Consider the following 22931-nt stretch of genomic DNA (forward strand, 5'->3'; position numbering starts at 1 on the left):
ACATGTGCATATGTTAGAAAGTATTATATCCAGGCATACCTATTGCAGACAATTATTTAAAGACATTTTCAGGGCAAGTTATGGGGAAATTAGTTTAGATTTGTGGTTGATTAAAGTACAGTGTTGAACCACAACCACAACTACGCATACCACGGTTAGAATACGTGTGTTTGCTTGTACACTTTATCTTTTGTCCGTGCTGACAGTCGCGCTATCTACAGTGGACCCTTGCAACGGCTTTCAAATTAAAAGTTTTTCTAGTATCAAATTAACGTTTAAAAGTCCTCTAAAATTTGGAACTAACCGTATAATGGCTGTTTCATGAAGCGAAGACGTATTATAAAGATTAATTGTTGCTCCTGTAATGCGTAGAAAACCATTCGCCCCTAACTACTATAGCCTGAAAACAAACCCCTGACGGCTCAGTTGAGCGCCGTGCATCCCTGACGTAACACTAATAACCGCCATCTTGTGTCGTCATCGCGTTACACTTACAGCTTCTACTTGAACCAGATAGCCGGTTACATTTCGCTGGGCTCTCAGTTTGCAGAGTGTGGTCTTATAGCCTAATGTGAATAATCCACCCCTCCGCGTTCGCTTTGTGTCAACATTGTAACGTGCTCTTGTAATGGGCAGTCTGTATCTTGTAGGCAGTAAGTGTTTTCTGAACCGAATCCGTCCGGGACTGCCTAACATGGCCCGCCGTGCGTACACGCTCGATGTCTGTGCAGAACTGCTCCGGACCCAGGGGTTCATTAATGGGCGCTGGGTTTCTGCTGCTTCAACTTTTCCCGTGTTGGATCCAGCAACAGGCAAGGAACTGGTACAAGTCTCTGACTTTGGTCCTCGGGAAGCCCGAGATGCGGTTGTTGCTGCTCACAAAGCCTTTCACTCGTGGAAGTGTCAGACTCCAAAGGTAACTGAGCTGCTGAGTATTTTTGCATGACAGTTCGACGCGTTACAATAAAATTATAGTTGGCTAACTGGCTAATGACAGCAATTGCCACATCTGTATTAATTTTTATCTTGACATAAGCAGTGTGGAAGCGTTTATTAAGTTACCTGAATGGCCAGACTCTGATCCTTAATGCATTCCTATTTATAAGTATTTTTTCTGTTTATGTCAAATTCGTGTCTGATATTTGCGTTCACACACTGTTCAGGAAAGAAGCCTTCTACTCCGAAAATGGTTTGACCTGGTCAATCAGAACAAAGAGGATTTAGCAAAGCTCATTACAGCAGAATGTGTGAGTACTATGAATTATTATGAAGTACACAGTCACTTGCATTCTGCCATTAGACAGCTGTTCTGTGTATGCTTAGTGTAAGTTATTCGGCATTTAGTATACAATAGTGTCCTCGGATATAGGCTACCATTTGTAGTGTGCATAAACAATAATCAGTATGCCTCTACGTATATGTTCATATTCAATGGATTATGTCCAGTTCATGAATGCACATTAGGAAGCTTACAGAACCAAGATACCGGAAAGACACGAGTATTTGTCTCAAACAGCACTGCATTTATGCACTTGTAGGGGAAGCCCATGAAAGAGTCCCTAGGTGAGATTGCATACTCTGCATCATTTCTGGAGTGGTTCTCAGAGGAAGCCCGCCGTGTCTATGGTGATATTGTTAGTCCTGCTGTCAAAGACCGCAAAATACTACTGCTTAAACAGCCAGTGGGTGTGGCCTCCATCATCACCCCAGTGAGTGGCATCTCCTGCGCCCTGAACATTACCTTCTGTTCAGTTTGCGGTTCTTAAGGTCTGAACGTCTCATTGGTCTTTTCTCCACTCACAGTGGAACTTTCCCAGTGCCATGATAACTAGGAAAGTGGCAGCGGCTCTGGCTGTGGGCTGCACCGTGGTGGTGAAACCAGCCGAGGACACGCCCCTCTCAGCTCTGGCGCTTGCTGAGGTTGGTTCCAGCAGGTTTTTGTTTTCCTCACTTTCTGTTTTATCAGTTGTTTCCGCTGCCTTAAGAATCGGACCAAGGATGGGGAGTACACCTGATATAGGCTACAGTGAAAAGCTAAAGCCCTACCTCTACAGTTGGCAGCCCAGGCTGGGATCCCTGCTGGAGTGGTCAACGTGGTGCCCTGCTCCAGGGAGAAGGCCAGTGCTGTGGGTGAAGTCCTCTGCACAGACCCTCTGGTGGCCAAAGTCTCATTCACTGGCTCAACTGCCACTGGCAAGGTATTGACACTCCTCAATAGCTGAAGTGCTATTAAATGCAACAAATGCAGTGTTGCAGTTAAAGGATGTGTGTGTGTCATACTCTTGACTGTTACAGGTGAACTTCATGTGACCTCCTCTAAACTTTTTAATGCACGTGTCCAACTCTTGATCGTTTCAGTGCTTTTTGCACATCTTGCAGTTCTCTAATGAGAAGCTTAACAGCAACAGGTGTTTAATCCATGAGTCGACCAATACATTTCCTGGTTTAATTTAATTATGCTGTTCATATTTTGACATCAATTGATCAGCAGTTCTTCACCATTGCAAGAATTTAACAGTATCTTCTTAGACAGAAATGACCACTGAGCTTAGTGTCAGAGAGCATCATCAGCAGGTTGCAACAGATATAGAGACTAGTAGAGTCTCAGAATGGCGTAGATGCAGACGTCCTTTGTGAATCTGTAATTGATGCTCAAGGGCAAATGACAAGTTATTGAGACATTAACATGTTGGGGTATACCAACCATTGTTGTTGGGCTTTTGTGGCAATAAATTATTTGAGATGAAGAAATTACCATGGCATTTTATATATATATATATATATATATATATATATATATTGAACCCAGATCCTGCTGAAACACGCTGCAGAAACGGTGAAGAGAGTGTCGATGGAGCTGGGGGGACACGCGCCCTTCATCGTCTTCGACAGTGCTGACGTGGACAAAGCTGTCGCTGGAGCCATGGCCTCCAAATTCAGAAACTCAGGCCAAGTATGATTCCAATAAACGTAATGAACGAGGAATCGAATGCTACGTTTTTGATGTTCTTGCTTTTATACACTTTGATTGAGACTCACTCCTGGTCTTTGTTGTAGACCTGCGTTTGCTCCAACCGGTTCCTGGTGCAGCAAAAGATCCATGATGTGTTCGTGGAGAAGCTGGGCAGGGCCATGGAAGCAGAGCTGCGTCTGGGCCATGGCTCCGACCCGGCCACCACACAGGGACCCCTCATCAATGCCCGAGCTGCAGAGAAGGTGCCCTGTCCACGAGCAGTCGCCAGCACCGTAATCTTTCCCTCCACGGATGTGACCGGCCATGCTGGTTTTGTGTGGGCAGTTTGATCCGCCCCTTTTACTCCTTCCAAATGTGCGAAAGATCAAACATCCAAGAGTCCTTTCAGAGATCACAAACCCGGTGTCCTCTTTTAACGCAGGATTGATTTCAGCATGGCTGAGTCTTTTTGCTCTAAAGCCCTGCATGTGGAATTGTATCCCAATTAAGCAAACGCAACATGCTTCTCTCCCTGCCTACAGTCTGGTCAAATTAGATCTGAACGTGGCTTTAATGTGTGCAGACCCGTAAGGCAGACAGTCTGACTGGCTACGCATCAGCACCACAGCCGAGATCTAGTACAGAAAGAACATTTGAACGTGCATGTTTCTTCTGCGTAGCCTGTGGTGGCTAAGAGCCGTAGAGTGGGGACAGGAGGCTTAGAGTGCTCATGGTCTTTCAGGTGGAGCACCAGATTGCAGATGCTGTGTCTCGGGGAGCTGTGTTGCTGAAGGGAGGGAAGAGACTGGAAGGTTCTTTCATGCAGCCCACACTCCTCTCCAGCGTCACAAGTGACATGCTCTGTATGCGCGAGGAGACCTTCGGACCCCTGGTACCAGTTATGAAGTGAGTTAACATCACAGAATCTTTCATAATACGGTGCACATCATTCATATGGTTTATCTGCGATTCGTTGTATTGCATCATATGGCAAGCTCTAGATTGAAGTTACAGATTTCGGCTCATGGTAAATTACTTTTTTTTAGCTAGCCTGCTTGTTTTGCTTAGGAATAATTAAAGATGTGGTTGAGCTCATATCTTCCCTGCTGTCACATCTTCCCTGCACCACATTCAGGTTCAAAACAGAGGAGGAGGCGCTCGCCATTGCTAATGCATCTCCAGTTGGACTAGCAGGTTTGTGCATCTGCATGTGCCAAAATAACTTGACCATTTACTGGAAACATTTGAGATTTGAATCGGCAGTTCCTTTTGGTATCATTTGGCTGCGTATCTAATGATCTTAACAAGCTCATCAATGCTTTGTCTTTCAACAGGATATTTTTTCTCTCAGGATATAAGCCAGATATGGCGAGTGGCGGAGCAGTTGGAGGTGGGAATGGTGGGGGTGAATGAAGGTCTGATCTCCACCGCAGAAGCCTCCTTTGGAGGAGTCAAGCAGTCAGGGCTGGGCAGAGAAGGGTCCAAGTATGGTGTGGATGAGTATCTGGAGGTGAAGTATGTGTGTATTGGTGGACTTGCACTCTAAATCAGACACTCGTAATCCTGTCCTTGGAGATCTCCAGCCAAACTAGTGTTTGTTCTGTTGTTCTCAACGCACTTAGCCGGGCCAAGAGCAAGGACAGCATCCAGAACCACATACTGCCATCCAAAGTAGTACGTAAAAACAGTACTCCATTCATATTTTCTACCAACTTGTGCTTATAGCCTCAGCCAATTTATACCTCGTATATGACGTTGATTCCTAAAATATCCCATTATTAATTTCCCCATGGCGATAGTAATTTGTAGCAAGCAGTATGTGGTTTTGGAGGAGGCCCATTGCTTTCTAGCCCTGTTTACTTGGGTCAGGTCTTGTAAGAGAGCACAAAAGCTGATGTTGTTCTTAACTGACTTGAGAACGGTGGCAATGCCGTGGCTCCGTGGGTAACCGCTGGGGCAGGCAAGCACTTCAGCAATCACATCGGTTCACAGAGCCAGTTAGAAACAGGTTACAGAATACATGTTTTTAACATCTAACTTGTAATCCTTCCTTTTAATATGGATATTTCTTTACTCTAATGTGCCAGAAAATGCACAATAAAAAAATGAATGGCACTTTATTAAAACTGTTGTTAATGTAAATGTGGTGTAGGTGTCGTATGACTAAGACATTTTAAAATTGTGTTCAGTACAGTAAGTACTGGTACTTCATCTTTTTTTTATTCCAATGAAAAAAAAAGGTTAACATTTAAAAACCCAAATCAGAAATATTTAGTTCATTGCACTGTTGTAACCTTGTATTTGCCAAATGACCCGATAATGTAAACATGTGACTCTTCTTCCTTTGTGGACTTAACATGTAAATATGACTGAACTCTTTTGAAGTAGAATCTTGATATTTTTTTATAAAATAAAGTATAATTTACTGGGTGGATTAGATATTAATTACATTTCATGTAAAGTTTTTAAATTGGTGTCATTCAAACAGTGACCATTGGTATATGTGCAGATCGACTGCAAATAAATAACATTAAAAAAATTGACGATTGTTTTTATATTTATTACAGGTGAACTTTGATGCAATGCAATATTTTTAACTTGTATATGTAATCTGTATTTAGTATGTTTAAATGTACTCTAGAAGTTTCTCTAGAAGGATATCCAATGGCTTAAGTGCTCTTGGCTTAAGTCTCATCACAAGCATAGTGTAGTCTTTTATTATGTTACTGTTAATATATTTCACAATGGTGATTGTCAGTGCTTCTCCATTTAGATGTAGCATCACATAACATTTGCATTGCAATAAAGTAGATTACTTTAACTTGCATTTTATATAATATTAAATTGAGCTTTTGGACCAAAAAAAAAAACCTGGAAAATAGTTCACTTAATAGACAACAGTGTATTTTTATACTTCTTTGACCATTTTAAAAAATAGCTGATGGTGTTTTCCCACTAGCTGTTGGGAATATCTAAAACAAGGACAGGAGCAGCCAGCAAACAGTAGGAAGGGCCAAATAAATAACGTTATTTACATCCACAAGTCTGTAATCCTTAGGAACCTCCGATCAGTCAGTGCATTTAACCAGACTGCAGAACTTGGATCTCCTGATGCTGAAGCCATTGCCACATTCTAGGCACAAGTCAAGGAAGAGATGAAGAGATGAGCGTCAGCCTTCCACAGGGTGCAGGCTGTAAGAGTCCTTGCTCGGTACTGTGCCGTTGGCTCGGTTCTTGGTCCTGTCCGGTCTCTCGGAACTGAAGATAGTGTCCTGGTCACTGTCAAACTCGGACTCTGACATCATCAGACTGGAGTTGTGTTCTGTACTCCGGTGTTTGATGTCTGCAGGAGACATTGAAACCAAGTTTGAACTGTTTTGGCATGTTTCTTAAATAAACAGCTGCACACTTATTGGCTCACTGTATTTTGGCTGCAGCTCCATTCTCTCCTGTTCATCCACATTGTCCAGTATTGTGTACTTGGTTTTCTTCCGTACTTTAGTCCTTCTCCCTCTGAATATGCCAGAACAGCACAGGTCATATCAAAAACAGAGCCTGCAATTATCTAGGCAACTAATGGGTTAAGTAATTGTTATTAAAGTGCACTATTCTTGTATGCTTGTGCATGAGACGAGGGATGAGTACCTTTTACACCATACCCAGCTTGAAGACACAAGAAACACGAACACGGCTATGCAGCAGATTGCGACATATAGTGCACTCCAGTCTGTAAGAGAGGGAGGCTTAGAATATCCATAACTTATTTACTCAGACAAATCATCTGCATTACTGAATACATTTTTTTAAAAAGCTCTTAAATTCCTCTTGCAAGACATGTTCATTGTTGTCATGGAAGCATCTTGGATGTGTAACAGTGCCACTCACCACAGTTGCTCTCATTGTCATCGAAGAAGTGTCGAAAGGGGTTCTCCATCCACAGAGGATCACAGCTGCAGCTTTTACTGATGGGGTCACACCGGCCATGGCCAGAACAGCTCAGCAAACACACTGGATGTGGCCAAATTTGCCAAAAGCATCGTAACACAAAGCTCTTTATTAAATGGTAAAGGTAGGAACACACTGAAGGCGCTCTCATTTTAGATGATCGCACCGATCACACATTGAACTTGGAAAGTGGGGCCAAGATTTGCCACCACAGCAAAGGGGAAAACGTGCACCCATGTGCTTGTGGGCACACTAGAGTGAGAAAGAAGTGTTACTGCTTTATATAGAGGGAGTCGTGTTTTCATATGAGAAGTGGTCAAATACGGTCACTTCAAGCTACTCACTGACTGTGTCCACTCTGAGGACCTTGAAGAGCAAGAAATCTGTTTTTTCCTTCAGTAACTGAAGTCTCAAGAGCCGGGCTAGTTTTGGACCAGGGACTGTTCCATCAGGGCCTTGTACTGAGAACCTGAACACAGTGCTGTCCAAACACACAGAAACATACATTCAGGCGCTTGGAGAAGGAGTTCCATATAGCACAATAGTTATTCAAATCAAAGATGCCAGTCAGAGCTGTTGGATTAGGCTTGAAGCCAAGCTCTGCAGGGTGGTAGGCTACCTCTGAGGTGGAGACACGCTACCTGATATGGGACTGCCCACGCAAACCCTTCAGAGCGATGTCTGCATCCAGCACGTGTAGCAGCGCTGCTAGCTGTCTCAGCACAGTGTCCTTCTGCTGCTCACTGATCTGAGCTACAGCCACCTGCAGCTCCAGCTCCACCTGCTCCCGTTCACCAACGTCTGAACACACACACACACACACACACGCCCAGTTTCTCCATCATCCACAACTCCTGTCTCAGCAAAGGAACCAGTTTTGTTGTGCATACGTTAAAGGCTCAGAGCCTTGAGACCAGTAACCACTGAATTTTCTGGTTAAACAGTTCAAATGTTGACGTTAAATTAGTAGAATTAATTAAAGACAAAAAATAATGCTAAGAAAACTCTGCTTTCCAACATTTGTGAGCAGAGACTTGTAACGGTGGTTTCTCCTAGAACATGCAGAAGGAAGACCCTACCAGGACGCACTTCCACTGTGGCTGTTGCAGTACTGGAGCGGCCCTGGCTGTCTGTGGCCCGCAGGTGGAACAGGTACGTGCCCTCAACCAGGTTGGCCAGGTAGAGGGAGGCCTGATGATCTGATGCATATAGAACATCCTGCTTCCAAAGAGAGAGAGAGAGAGAGAGAGAGAGAGAGACATGACCACACACATATACACACACACACACACACACACACACTCACACAGAGCTAAGTGTTGGAATAAATGCAGAACTGAAAGAGAAGTGAGAAGTGTACTGACCCCTGCGGCAGGACTCTGCTTGTCTCTGAGCCACAAGAAGGACACGTTACCAGAGCCAAAGTTGGACACAGAGCCCTTCAGCACCAGAGAGTTGTTTGGCAAGGTGAGCGTGTGACTACCGCTAGCATGGGCTACTAGAGGTAGGTTTTTGGCTATGGGGAAACAAGCACTGTACGTTGTATGGACATAAAGAACACGTCAAGTATAAAATGAACATTTACATGACTCAGCATTTACCATTACGAGAAACTACTGCCGCTGTGTGTGAATTCGGCACAGCTGTGTGAGTGGCCTCACCCTCTTTAACTGTGACCGTGAGCACGGCACTGTCTGCTGCCCCCTGCTGGTCCTGCACAGTTAGCTGAAACTTGTGACTCCCGGCTCTGAGGCCTGTCACCAGGGCAACTGCACTGTTTGCATCCTTAATCTTTGAACCAGGAGGGCCACTTCATAAATCAGACACAAGAGCTGTAATTGCACCACAAAGCATTTCTCCCAAATCCATAAAACACCAGCTGAACATGCACACAAATTGGCATTTTTAAAGCCCCTGTAAGATATCCCTGCCTACAAGTGCAGCTTTGCTACTGCAGCAACACAGATTTCCAGGATCAATGCCTCACAATGCCCAATAAGAAACTAGACTGGGCTTGGGGAGTGGGGCTGTGTGTTCCTGGGTTCCTGATTGGCTCGTACCTGAGGATTTCCCACTGGTAGCTGGTGATGGCGTGGTCATCGTTGCTGTCGCTGCCATTGAGTGTGATGCTGCTGGTTGGGAGAAGGAGCTGCCGGTCTGGTCCTGCCACAGCCACGGGAGCTCTGTTCTCTGTGACATCACATCCTGTTGACTCTGTGCCATGCTCAACTTTGCAACAAATCTTCAGCTGTATTGCTTTATATCTATCTGCCTCAACCTTTAATGGTCTATGCCATAAAAAATATAAATATAATACATACAAATTCTAAAATATATTTTCAAATGATTTCAAAAATATTTGTGTTGGGTCATTCTCGAAGCTGTAAATCTGCAGAGGTATGGAGCGTGTACGTGTACATTTACCAGGGAGCACGCTGAGTGAGACGGTGTCTGAGTCCCGCTGGCCGCTGGAGTCAGTAACAGTCAGCTGGAATGAGTAGTGTCCCTCCTGGAGATCAGAGAGCTCTAAAGCTGGAGATCTCACCCCCTGCAACAAACACACAACAAACTCAACAAACACAGCCATGAGTGTATACAGGCACCTTTCCTCATGTACCTGAAGTGAGGTATGGCATACTCCCACTAGCGTCAGCCGCCATGATTCGTGTTCTTTAAGCAGCATGTTTTTTTGGTTTTTGTTTAAATGTTTGTTTAAATTTCTTACAAATTTTGTCTAATATTGTTTGCTGGTGATGTTTGCTAAAAATGGAAGTGCACTTTGGTCTTTCTTTTCAAAATGAAAACTGTTCTGCACACATGCTTTGTTACCTGCATGGTTACGGCATTGGAAGGGCTGCTGGGGTGAAGGCTCCACAGGTAGCTGCTGATGACATGGTCATCTGAGCTCTGGTTGCCCCACAGAGTGAGGTGGTTTAGGGGCAGACTGATGACCTGGTCGCTTCCTGCCCTGGCCACCGGGGGATCATCTTTGGGCCTGACTCGCACTGTGGCAGTCGTGGAGTCTGTTAGCCCTTCCGAATCAGTCACGGTGAGCCTAAACCACGATGGCATAAATCAGGACAGAACACTTAAGGACCCACAAGCTAATCAGGACAGGCCAAATTAAGCCAGCCTCAAAGGGAGAACGATCTAGCAGGGAGTGAGTCAGTGTTGAAGTGTCTCGTAGACAGCTGAGTGCACTCTAGGGATGAAAACATAGCAATACACCACAAACTGGCCTGATTAAATCCTGAGGAAATTGCCTTCTTCCTTTTGTTTAAACACCTTTGTATCTTTGTGGAGTACCAAAGCACAGATTGTCTATTCCACTCTGCACTGCTGGAGCTTCCGGCCTGGTGTGGAGGAGGGAATGAGACCAGGGGCTTTGATCGTACTTGAATGTGTACTCTCCCGGAGAGATGCTCTGCAGTCTCAGTACAGGTGTATCCATAGGGGCCACGCCTTCCCACAGAGGTCCACTGACCTGCTCCCACACGTATCTGACTACTCCTTTATCGTCCGAACTCTCTGGGAGAGAAAGAAGAGGAAAAACCATGACAAAGAGCAATCACTAAAAATCCCAATAACACAGGTTCATTCTCCATGGTTACATCGATTGTCTTGACTAATGCAATCGTTTACATTTCTATAAGTGAAGACCTTTCTTTATTCGCCCAGTGCAGAAATAAGAGTGAGGAACGTACGGCTGCCGTTGATGATGGCAGCGGAGGCAGCTGAGAGAGGCACGTCCTGGTGTGTGGGCTGGACGACTGATCTGGGAGGCATATTCAGCTCCATCTCTGTCAAATGAGACAAGGATTGGAACGTGAACTAACATGGCCTAAGCAGCAGACATTTAAAACTGCCAGAAAATTTGTATGCTACCCAGAAAGGGGAAAATGTACCAGGCTGCACTGTGAAGTTGACAACACTCTCTCCAGAAGCCTGTCTTCCCGTCACCCTTACTCTGACAACATACACACCTGCAGACAGCTAACAAAGGCACACAAGAAACAAAAGATTTTTAATGTTTACGTATTTGATATTATTGAAATCCTGCCAGCAGATCTCTACTGAGAGGTCTTACCTCAGAGATTTTGACAGTCTGACTGTGTTTTCCTTCAATCACTCCCTCATGTCCATTTGGTGAGCTCACCAAACTCCATTCATATGTGTAAGGGCTCTCTGAGAGTAAACATTTACAGCATTTAGCAGATACTTTTATCCAAATAGACTTACAACTGTGAACAAGCTAAATTCAAGGAATCAAGGGTTAAGTGCCTTGCTTGAGGGCCTAACAAATAAAACTTGGTAATGGTGGGGCTTGAACCAACAACCTTCTGACCATTTGCTCTGGGTTCTGCTTAGGCGTGAGGAAAGAAAATAACATACCCATTTCAGTCTCTGAACTGACCGAGGCAGTCAGTTCTACTTCATTTTCAGGCGGTGTTATTTCACCAACGCTCCCAACAGACACAACAAGGGTTTGTGCTGACAGAGACAAAGACATGCAGTCTCTTTCAGTATGTAGTCATACATTATAATTAAGAAAAGGGAACAATGCACTCCTGAAAACAGCAGGAAGAAATTATTACTGGAGGAAAGTACTAAGTGCCCTTATGAGCAAGCACTAGCACACAGATGTCCACAATCGGTTATTGTTGGAATGACTGACAGGAGGCAGAGAAATGCAACCCCTCAAAACCAGGGACCAGCACCAATTTTACTCCGTGGGACTCCCAGCCACGGACGGCAATGGCTTCACTGGGACATGGGGACTAGGGTTTTCTTAGGGTCATAACCCATTTGGATGGATTTAGGGTACCTGGCTGTGAGGAGGTGGTCTGGGATGTGGTTTCCATATCAGGCTGAGAGGGGAGCGAGCTGCTGACTAGGTCTAGACTGGACGTCTCTGTGCTGATCCCCTGCAGAACGGCTGTTGGCTCCACGCTTGTGATGGAGATGTTAAACTGGTCTTCCTCATCCTGAAAGGAAGGTATACGGTTTCACTATGCGTCCAGACTACAGATGTTACATTACACAATGCCAAATGACTTACTGCAAGCAAATGTAAATTTTTGCAGAGTAATCACATCGTTCACAGTCTAACTTTAGGCACCTGACCCTAGGATCAGCATTGGCCATTTCTTATTTTGACTAAGAACATTAAAAGGACAAGTACAATGACAGAGTGGCTATTTCAGCACATTAGCTAAGAGCACAGATGCACACACCGACAAGAAACCTACAATGTCTTCTTGAGTCACCCCAGAGTTTAATGCCAAATCTAACACAGCTGATCGTGCCAAATAACAAATTAGAAGAATTTTATTTGTAAATCTGTTTTTAGAACATGGCTTTGGAACCTGCTTTAAATTAATTTGTAAAATGATCAGTATGATTTATTTGTATGACGTACCTCCATAGTGGGCACAGTGGATGGTGAAGGCCTCCATGAAGGCGGGGCTGGACTGGGAGATGTCCTGCTTCCGTCTGTCAGTGCTGGAACAGGGGTCAGAGCGATCGGACTGTCCTCCTTGGCACCCATCAGAGAGAGCTTTCTTTTTCCTCCCTCCATCTCCGATAAGTTAAATCCATCTCGCTCTTGAAGAGCAGGCCAATCAGAAACTCCTGGGCTTTCTTCCTGTTCTACATTTGTTCTGGATCTGTCTTCACCGACATCATCTCTTCCCCTGTCCTTCGTGGTCCTGTAGTTCTCTGCATAGTCCACTGCCGAGTTATCCAAATCCTGAATGCCCTCCAACAAAGCCAGGTCCTTCAGTGGATCCTCTGAGCCTCTGTGCTTGGGCAGCGGATGCCAGTGGCTGGGGTACGGCTCACCCCGTACAAGGGACTGGAGGACCAGAGTCTGTGGGGGGCCGCGCTGTAGAAAGGCGAGCAGCGAGTCCGTGCCAGGCCTCTTTTTTGGCTGACAGTTCTCTTTGTGCTGGCAACTGAGAACATAGCAGCGTCTCTCAAAGAACCAGGCCAGGTCACAGCCTAAAAGGTCACAGCAGGCCCCAGCACACTGGGCAAGAGACATCACCTCCGGGACCCGCAGGATGCTGCTGCTTCTCAGCTCAGGAGACACGACAGTCTCAGAATATGTCGCCCCCTGCCAGCACTGCCCTGCAACTACATCTACAGCACCAGAAATGGGTGATTAATGTTTACATTTCAAACCTGGACTAAGGACTACTTGAGTTTCTAGTAAACAGTAATCCATAAATCCTGTAAACCAAATCCTATTGTATTTCATAAATAAATAACCGGCATCATGAACAGTAAGAAAAAAATGCAAATATGTAAAATAGAAATGACAGAAAATCTAAGTAAAGAAAACTGTAGGATTAAACATCATTCTTCCCACAGGCTTTTAACATAAAGGCAGAAGCATCTGGCGCTAACAGACAGCTACAAAATGACTCATAAAATTATTCACCAGATGGCTGCATCCATTTAACAAACAAATCTGCCATTAATTATTGAAAGCCGATCGAACTATGCATGTTTCTACAAAAGATAAAATCTTCACCATATCATGTCGTATGGTAAAAGACTTCATAGCGTGAAGCACCAAAGGATTAATGGTATGAAGGACGCCTACGGGAGACACAAGCACTGGAGCTGCAGGGTGCAGCTTGTATTTACACAATATCACAGTTATCCTGGCACATCTCTCAGTGTAAATGTGGATTAAATAATCTTACCTCTTATGCTGTGGAATAGCAGAGAGAGAAGAAAGGAAGGCACAGAGATCATGATGCCGTTGTAGCTTCAGCAGAGAGGCTGGTTTTGTTGATCATCAGCTTTTCAATGTGTCATTTTCTAAATAAATAAATAAATAAATAAAAGGTTAGATAAATAACAACAAAAAACACAGACAAGACTGAAGCAGCTCAACCATGAATATGCTCAGACAGCTCAGACTTACTAGGACTATAAGTGGTTGTTTGGACCTTCTGGGAATGAATGAGGCTGCTTTCACCATAACACACAGTAGGTTAGTGTGAAGAGCAGATCTGTGTGTTAGCTTTGAGTTAAACTTTCACTAAATATTGCCTTTGAATCATTTCATCCAACTGGGTTATGACCTAATTAAAGGCCTCTTAAAAAGAGAGTAAGCATGCATTTGCCATCTCCCTCACAGCTGAGCTGATAAGGAAGGACAGGATCTTGGCAGACTGAATCATACATGAAGTCTGTCTGTCAAATGCAGAACAAGTCATAAAACATTATAATAAAAATAATATCCTGGAATAGCAATCATTTGCATAACTCATAAAACCCCATAGTTCTCTCTTCGTTTTCCCTATAGACATATGTGAGTAGTTTTGGACGAAGGATTACATAAATAGTTTTTGTTTAATTAACCAGGATTGACCGATCGTACAGCGACACCATTTAATAAGAATAAGTAAACATAGTACCAACTTAATTATGCTTGCTGACGCGAGCGTTTTTATAACAACCACCCATCTGTTCTCAGACGTACCGCCGCATGCGAATTCATCTTAAACCTATTAAACAGTTTTAACTACCCGGAAGCAACGAATAATAGCAGGCAAGAAATAATACATAAACAGACAACTGATAAAAGGCTGTCCTCCGATGTACCAAATGGACCCTACCGCAAGTGATACGACAGCATCATTTTCCACCATCCTTCCGTACCTTAGCGCTCTATTCAGACTGTAGACTATATTACTGCTAAAACAGCATCGTCATGGTTGTGCCAATAAATAAATACTGATGTTTTGAGTGATATTTGGCTAAACACTGAGATGAGGTGTAGTCGTCGTCTGTGAGGGAGTGTCGTTGAACTAAACAGGGAGGGCGGAGGGAAATGATGATGCGGTATATGTTCTGTTAGGCGCTTTCATCACTTGAACAACATATACACTTCGATGATTGTCAAGCAACAACAAGAATAGAAAGTTAACACTAGGCACATTTGCTATTGTCATATACCTTTACTATATGTTGTTAATAATAACCTAAAATACCATATAATATAGTTCTACATTTATATATTATATAGTCTAAATAATACACAATTTTTTCTGTTATGGTTTTTGAATCCAGAACATGGGAAACCATACGCTATATAAAGTTCAAGCACAACAGCGCAGTATCTAAGAAAGTATCAAAGAAAGCAAAGATTGAGAAAGAAGTTTTTCGTTATAATTAATGCTGTTGTTGTGACGGGGTAACAGAGGCAATGGCTGTGCGTCATGTTCTTTATTATCCATGACAGCAGCGATAACACACAGAAGCTTTTAGGCTCACGAAGAGCAGAGAACCATCAAAACAAAAGGAAAAACGAAGGACTCCTCTCGTGCGACGTGCAACTCGCGGAGGAAGCGCGTTGTCCTCAGGAATGTGCAGCACTGGACTGCACGCCCTGTGGGAAGATAAAGGGAGCACACCAACCATGCACAGGTGTTAGTAATGAGGTGATTGTGAGCGTGGTAGTGGCCTAGTGCTAGGGGGTGTGTGATGTGTCCGTGCACGAGCGGGTACACGCGCCCTCTGGTGGCCACTCGGCTGACCCACCGTAACAGAGCCCCCCCCCAAGGACCCCTCCAGCCGACGAACCCTCGGTCTCCCAGGACCCCGAGGCGCAGGACGGTCAGGATGAGCCCGGTGGAAGGAGGCGATGAGGGAGGGGCCCAGCACCCGGGAGGCCGGAACCCAACTGCGCTCCTCAGGACCGTAGCCCACCCAGTCCACTAAGTACTGGAGCCCCCTGCCTCTGCGACGGGAGTCAACCAGCCGGTGTACACGATACGCAGGCCGATCCGGAAGCTGCAGAGTCTCCCACGCGGTTGGCAGGCCGGGCAGGGGCACGAAACGCACCATCTTCGAGAAGCGATCTATGACCGCCAGGATTGTGGTGTTGCCCTCTGAAGAAGGGAGGTCCGTCACAAAATCCAGGGCTATGTGCGTCCAGGGCTGCGCCGGTACAGGCAGAGGGAGCAGCTTACCTGCAGGCGGAGTGCGGGGCACTTTGCTCCGTGCGCAGTCAGGGCAGGATGCTACATGCGCCAGCACGTCGCGGTGCAGACCGGGCCACCAGTATCGGGCGCCCAGCAGCTGGGCAGTCTTGGTTGTTCCCGGATGCCCCGTGCCTACAGATGTGTGTGCCCAGCTGATCAGTGCAGTACGCTGGGTAGGAGGCACATACTTTCGGTGAGGTGGACATCTGGGGTGCGGGTTGGCGGCGGCGATGGCTCTGTCGATCTCCCAATCCACCGCACCCACGAAACAGTCGGGAGACAAAACCGGCTCGTCGCTGGTGGAATCCGCACTCCCGGGAAACGAGCGGGACAGGGCATCCGCTCGAGTGTTCTTCGGACCGGGCCGGTACGTCACCTGAAACTTGAAGCGCGAAAAGAAGAGAGACCATCTCGCCTGGCGTGCGTTCATGCGCTTCGTGCTCTTTAGGTATTCCAGGTTTTTGTGATCGGTGATTACTGCAAAGGGGTGTTTGGCTCCTTCTAGCCAGTGCCTCCACTCCTCAAAGGCTAGCCGCATCGCCAGTAACTCCCTGTCACCGACCCCGTAATTGCATTCCGCCGCTGTTAGCTTCTTGAAGTAGAAAGCTATAGGACGTAGCGAGCCGTGCTTCTTGAGGCGCTGCGACAGCACGGCTCCCACTCCGACGTTAGAAGCATCAACCTCGACGATGAACGGGTGTTTGGGATCAGGCTGCTGTAACACGGGAGCCTTAACGAAAGCCTGTTTGATACCGTCAAACGCTCGGGCAGCGGCTTCGGTCCAGTTAAGGTTTTTAGCTCCCCCGCGTAATAAGTCAGTCAGAGGTTTCGCTATCTGGCTAAACGAACGGATGAACCGCCTGTAAAAGCTCGCAAAGCCGATGAACCGCTGCAGCTCGCGCCGTGTGTGAGGCTGCGCCCATCCGACCACCGCCTCTACCTTGCCCGGTTGCATGTGTACGGAGCCTGGCCTGATGGTGTAGCCTAGGAAGTTCACTGCCCGTAGGTGGAACTCGCACTTCTCTAGCTTACAATACAGACGATTGCGCAAGAGAGTGCCCAGGACTGCTCGTACATCCTGCACATGTCAATCAAAGGAGCTTGAATAGATGAGGATGTCATCGATATAAGCGACGACGCATCTATTCAGGTACTCCCTTAGAGCCTCGTTTATGAACGCCTGGAAGTACGACGGGGCAGAAGCCAAGCCATAAGGCAGGACCCGGTATTCGTAGTGCCCAGTGGTGGTACTGAACGCCGTCTTCCACTCATCCCCCTCGCGGATGCGGATGAGGTTATAGGCGCTGCGCAGATCCAGTTTAGTAAACCAATTCGCTGACCTTAACTGCTCCAGTGCCGAAGGCACCAAAGGCAGTGGGTAGGAATAGTTGACTAAGAGGGAATTGAGCCCTCGATAGTCTACGCATGGCCTCAAACCCCCGTCCTTCTTCTTTACGAAGAAGACGCTGGCCGAGGCGGGCGAGGTAGAGGGAGTGATGTAGCCCTGAGCTAGAGCCTCTTTAATGTACTGACTCATTATGCGTTCCTCCTCCTGGGAGAGAGGATAGACTCTACCGCGAGGAGGAGTGGTGCCTTCCTTGAGCGTTACGCAACAGTCCCAGGGGCGATGAGGAGGAAGACGTGACGCTTTGGCCGTGCTGAACACCTCCCTCAGATCCCAATACTGCGAGGGTATGTTTTGCTGAGTCGCGATGTTGGGGCTCTCTATACTGGTTGATTGAGCCAGCACCTTGGGAGGGAGTCTATCCCTACGGAGGGGCGTGACCCACCTTATCAAACGGCCTGTGATCCAGTTTATTATCGGATTGTGCAATCTAAACCAGGGAAGCCCTAGAGTGATGGCGTGACGCGTGACGGGGAGGATGTAGAAGCTAATGTACTCGGTGCGACCCTGAATGCTGAGACGGACTGGTGCAGTGCGCTGTGAGATGACACCCCCGCCCACAGGCCGGCCGTCCAGTGCGTGCACGCGCCTCGGCTGGTCTAATCTCCTCAGGGGAACTCCAAGCTCCTCCGCCAAGCTCCGCCGCATCAGGTTCCCCGACGATCCCGAGTCCACTAACGCAGAAACCCCAAGAGAGACATCCCCGTAAGTGATTTGAACACGCCAGGTAAGCAAATTACCAGTCAGGGATATACTCACCCGGGGGCGACCCCCCCGAGAGCCAGGGTCTCGGGCCGGGGCCGTCGTCTCTTCCACTTGCATAGGTTCGACCTGGTTTCTCTCCTGGGTGGGCTCCCGCGTCGGAACAGGCAGCGTAGGCGTAGGGGTGGAAGTCTTGGCTCTGTCCTGCAGCAGACGGTCGTAGGTGATCGCCAGTCTCACCACCTCATTGAGCGACTGTTCCTCGGGACGACAGGACAGTTCGGCTCTTAACTCAGGCTTCAAACCATACAAAAATACGTCCGTGAGGGCCGCGTCGTTCCATCCCGTCCCTGCGGCCAGGGTACGGAACTCCAGGGCGTGCTCGGCCGCAGATCGAGTGCCCTGTCGCAACCGCAGTAGGCTCTGCCCGCATGCACGCCCCTGGCGCGGATGATGGAACACCTCACGGAGTCCTCGAATGAACGAGTCATAGTTTTGGGTGAGGGGCGAGTCCCCTGACATAAGCGCCGCACCCCATGTAAGCGCCTTGTCCTTGAGGCGAGAAATGACGTACGCCACCTTGGCCTGATCCGTCATTTGTGGCTGATACGTGAAATAGAGCCGGCATTGTACCAGGAAGCCTTCACAGCCCTCTGGCTCTCCTCCGTATGCCTCAGGAGGGGAGATGGGCACTCTCTCTCTCTGGGCAGCCCGTGTGTTACGGTCTGCTTCTACTTGTGTAGAGAGAGCCTGGAGACAACCCGTTATGGAGGACATCACATTCCTCAGCTCGTTTAGTTCTTGCTGCTGCTTTCCTATGGCCTGGCCCTGAAAGGCCAGTACCTCTAGAGGCGACGTCTCGCTGCCTCCGGCCGCTCCAGGCTGCACATTCTGTGACGGGGTAACAGAGGCGGCCAGAGGCAATGGCTGTGCGTCATGTTCTTTATTATCCATGACAGCAGCGATAACACACAGAAGCTTTTAGGCTCACGAAGAGCAGAGAACCATCAAAACAAAAGGAAAAACGAAGGACTCCTCTCGTGCGACGTGCAACTCGCGGAGGAAGCGCGTTGTCCTCAGGAATGTGCAGCACTGGACTGCACGCCCTGTGGGAAGATAAAGGGAGCACACCAACCATGCACAGGTGTTAGCAATGAGGTGATTGTGAGCGTGGTAGTGGCCTAGTGCTAGGGGGTGTGTGATGTGTCCGTGCATGAGCGGGTACACGCGCCCTCTGGTGGCCACTCGGCCGACCCACCGTAACAGTTGTGGTAATTTGCTAATATGTCATCTAACTTTTTCAATGCTTTGTGTGTACACCTCTATATGGACTTTATTTAAAGTTTCAATATGATTTATTATTATTATTATTATTATTATTATTATTATCAATAATAATAATAATAATAATAATAATAATAATAATAATAATAATCCTTCTTTGTATAGCACCTTGCATACATACCCAACATACATACTCAACATACATACTCAAAGTTGTCACGGTACAGCCCGTGACTCCTCCCCTTTGGGCGTATGTTTATGTCGTCTACGTCTAGACGTCTGCGTCTGTGGATCTTCGTGGGTGTGGATATGTCTGAATGTGTTAATCGGTCTCACCTGTGGCTCGTCTCGTGATCACTCGAGGCTCATGTGGTTTTGTCTATTTAATGTGTGTTTGCATAGTGTTCTGTGCTTGTCTTTGTTGTAGTCATACTTCACGTTAGATGTGTGTTACACCTGCGCTGTCTGCGCTATTTTGTATGTTCAATAAAAGTGACGTTTGTGCCAAAGATAGGACTCCATGCCTCGTCCTTATCCTGCACCCCAGCGTAACAAATGTGCTTTACAGAATTTATAGACATTAAATAAATAGAAGAAAATAAACATGAGAAAATAATGTAATAAAATAAAATAATGTAATTAAATAATAAAATGATAAACCATAGAAATTCCCTAACTAAACACTGAACTCAACAGTTAATTCTTAGTTGATTTGTGTGAGTGTATCTGGTTAGTCTTGTCTTTTTCCTTTAATTTTGACTAGTGTATAACAAGCTGTCTTCATGACCTGCAGGCCTTTTAGGGACCTTTTATCTTTCCCCATTTTAATTACCTTTAATTTTTCCTCATTAGTGCTCAGTTCCTTTTCTGCTTGTTCTGCTGTGTGTCGGCATTTTTACAGGTTTCATCATCACTATAAAGTGGTTTTCCTTGATCAGATGTCTTTCCTTGAGTCTTCTGTGCTGATGCTACACTGGTGCCAGAGTTGAGATGCAGCTCCCAAGCTGAAAAACACTAAGTGGAAAATCAAAGAGCTCAGGGGCAGATGGTGAATGAGATGCATTGCAGAGTAAGGAGGTACAGAGGGCTGAGTGCCCCGACGTCTAGGTGGAGCAGACAGCTAGGTGGAGCAGACAGTGAAGAGGCCTGGCATGAGAGTGCTCAACATGGAAGTGGCACTGATGGCAGAGATGTTGCATCTCTTTCTTGCACAGTATTATAGTCAAGTGGCTTGGGAGCCTCACTATGCCGAAGAGTAAGTGATCTTCCAGCATTGCACTTGCGCAGGGCAGCCACAGCACAACTGCGCTTGGCACTAGAAGGGACTGGACCACAAATGTTAATAGATCTGCCTCCGGAACGCCTTAATTATTTCACTGTTGCTTCCATAGAGCTGGGAGCTGCGAGGAGAGTGGATACTTGTGCTGTCAGTGGAACTAAGCGCCATGCTGAAGCAGAGAGAGAGGAACTCAATCTCAGCACTGGGATGCTATGGCAAACAACACAACGTCACACAGCATAGGAGCTCCAAGATGACACAGTGTGCCAAGCACCCTTTGGGCAAGTGGCAAAAGACAAGCTGTTACTGGTGTAAGAGGACACTGTGCCAGTAGGTTATCATGAGCCTGAGCCAGGAAGGATAAGACTCTGTATCTTCTTCTGTCTTCTTCTGCAACTGTGGACTCTGGACCTGGTGAAGATGTTTCCTCACACCAAGACCAGCACAACTGATGGCTGGTAAGTGATGAGTGTCCAAGTCAGGTCCATCACTGATAGCTCAGTGGACTCAGTGGAGAGGGTGAAAGAGGTTTCCAGTCATGGTGGGTCACCTAAGCACAGTGTACATAAATGCACTTCTCATGTAGGTGCCAAGCATGGCTTAGCTTGTTTGTTTGACACACACTCGTTTGGTTAGTTCTGTTTTATGCTTTTTATTTTTGATCAATCACAGAAACAAAATAGTGTAAATTTAAAAGCAAAAAGTTGGGCTATTTCACAGAGATTGGATTATGTAAGCATGTTATGAGTGTGGTAAAAAAAACAGTTTGTAATACCAAGCTCTTCTACCTCTCCTCGTTTAACAGCAATTTACGCTACACCTCAGAAGCGTCCACGAAAAGCACTAGATTGCCTACTGAAAGCTGTTGATGGGGTTTATACCATTTCTGACATCGCTGCATTAAGGGCTGTGTAACATTGCTAGGGTGAGGCAGGAGGCAGAGGTGAGAGCAGTTATTAATAGCGCATTAGCACTTAGCAAACACAAAAATGTATGACACAGAGGGACTCTAACCAAACAAAGACGAGCAATGCCAACATTGACATACACTAAATGGACTCACATCAACAAGACACAAATGCAAACGAAGCAAGAGACAGGTGAGATGAATGACACAGATGAACAGACACACACAGAACCACACTCACGAACACACACACACACACACACGCACACACACACACACACATGCACACACACACACACACACATATATACACAGATGAACCCGAGCGAGGAATCAGGCAGACCATGACAGACCATGATGCTCTTTCCCCCAGAGCGTCCAATGCCAGCAAACTGACATCGAGAGGTGGGGCCAGAGCCTGAAACCATGGCAACGGGAGTGACTCCAGAAGGCAACTTAGTTTGTGTCTAAATATATAACTAGTTACATTTAAAGAGATTCAGTCTCATGCAACGTAATGAGATACTATATAACACAACTCTTGTTCCTGGTTAAAAATCTACAGAGTCGTTGCTTATAATAATTTGTCCAGAAACACTTCTGTTGTTTTGTAGCCCATTTCCATTCTGAAGTTGCTTTGTGTATTTGCAGCGCGATGGGTTTTCTTGGCCACCGTAATTTAGATAGGATGAGACACTGCGGTCAAGCCAGCCCTCACTTAAAAAATCTTGGTCAAGCCAGCCCCCGAAAAAATTGCGAAGTTGCGCGTATACCATACATAACGGTAATGGGTGATGCTGCCTGTGATTCCACATTTAAATCTAAATGGTGTACAGAATGAGTAAAAAAAAAACAATAAATAAACAAGTAAATCGTTTAATTCAGAACTAATAAATCATGAATAAAACTGTATTTAATGTCTATGAAAATGAAAAACTTGAAAGTAAATTTAAATTATTACATTTGTTACTTTTACACCGTTTTATATTTACAGTGTTATTAAAAGGAATCCTTCTGATTGCACTGAATAATTTCACTACAAAATGGTAGAACACCACCTAGAGATGTCACTCATGTAAGATCAAGAAGATCTGATGTGGCATTTCAAAGTAAAGGTCAAACAAAGACGAGCTACGACAGATGTATTAGTAAAAATACAAAACAACCAACGAAATTTACCTCATGTAGTATACAAACTATTAATTCGAAAGTAAATAACATATTAAATAAATAAATAATTGGCCTGTTTTAGCGTCCAAATAATTTTACTTTCTTTGTTGGTGCCAAATAACAAGAAATAATAATAATGTCTCATGCAACTCACACAAACTGTATAATATTTTCCACGCTCCTGTTTGGAAACAAAATCGGATACCGTCCGTTTTCTTATTTTGAAACGAAACCCGTATGAAAACCGTACATTGACGCGGAAACTAGACGTCACGATTCGCGAAATC

The 22931-nt window shown here is 45.9% G+C and overlaps 2 protein-coding genes across 6 annotated transcripts; one reads left to right on the top strand and one right to left on the bottom strand.

The window, feature by feature from the left end:
• The first annotated feature begins 455 nt into the window (after positions 1-455).
• Positions 456-5494, top strand: aldh5a1 (aldehyde dehydrogenase 5 family, member A1 (succinate-semialdehyde dehydrogenase)). Its single transcript, XM_076971559.1, has 10 exons — positions 456-916; positions 1164-1247; positions 1539-1709; positions 1804-1920; positions 2055-2198; positions 2810-2953; positions 3058-3216; positions 3696-3859; positions 4089-4147; positions 4288-5494. Exons 1-10 carry the CDS (start codon positions 629-631, stop codon positions 4497-4499), a joined length of 1542 nt encoding a protein of 513 aa, XP_076827674.1. The 5' UTR covers positions 456-628; the 3' UTR covers positions 4500-5494.
• A 341-nt stretch (positions 5495-5835) lies between these two features.
• kiaa0319 (KIAA0319 ortholog) lies at positions 5836-22893 on the bottom strand. 5 transcript variants are annotated; one of them, XM_076971557.1, is made up of 21 exons: positions 22799-22893; positions 13609-13726; positions 12318-13039; positions 11724-11883; positions 11291-11389; positions 10986-11083; positions 10804-10891; positions 10603-10698; positions 10294-10426; positions 9728-9953; positions 9323-9446; positions 8959-9088; positions 8560-8708; positions 8263-8414; positions 7978-8116; positions 7540-7699; positions 7243-7379; positions 6839-6961; positions 6599-6680; positions 6375-6466; positions 5836-6296 (listed from the first exon to the last, which is right to left on the bottom strand). In XM_076971557.1, exons 2-21 carry the CDS (start codon positions 13658-13660, stop codon positions 6124-6126), a joined length of 3135 nt encoding a protein of 1044 aa, XP_076827672.1. In that variant the 5' UTR covers positions 13661-13726; positions 22799-22893; the 3' UTR covers positions 5836-6123. The 5 variants fall into 5 exon arrangements, with proteins under 5 accessions (XP_076827672.1, XP_076827669.1, XP_076827670.1 ...); XM_076971554.1 differs by lacking the exon at positions 22799-22893 and adding an exon at positions 14530-14735; XM_076971555.1 differs by lacking the exon at positions 22799-22893 and adding an exon at positions 14573-14734.
• Positions 22894-22931: the final 38 nt, after the last annotated feature.

This window comes from Brachyhypopomus gauderio, chromosome 13 (assembly GCF_052324685.1).
Source record: "Brachyhypopomus gauderio isolate BG-103 chromosome 13, BGAUD_0.2, whole genome shotgun sequence".
Taxonomy (NCBI): Eukaryota; Metazoa; Chordata; class Actinopteri; order Gymnotiformes; family Hypopomidae; genus Brachyhypopomus; species Brachyhypopomus gauderio.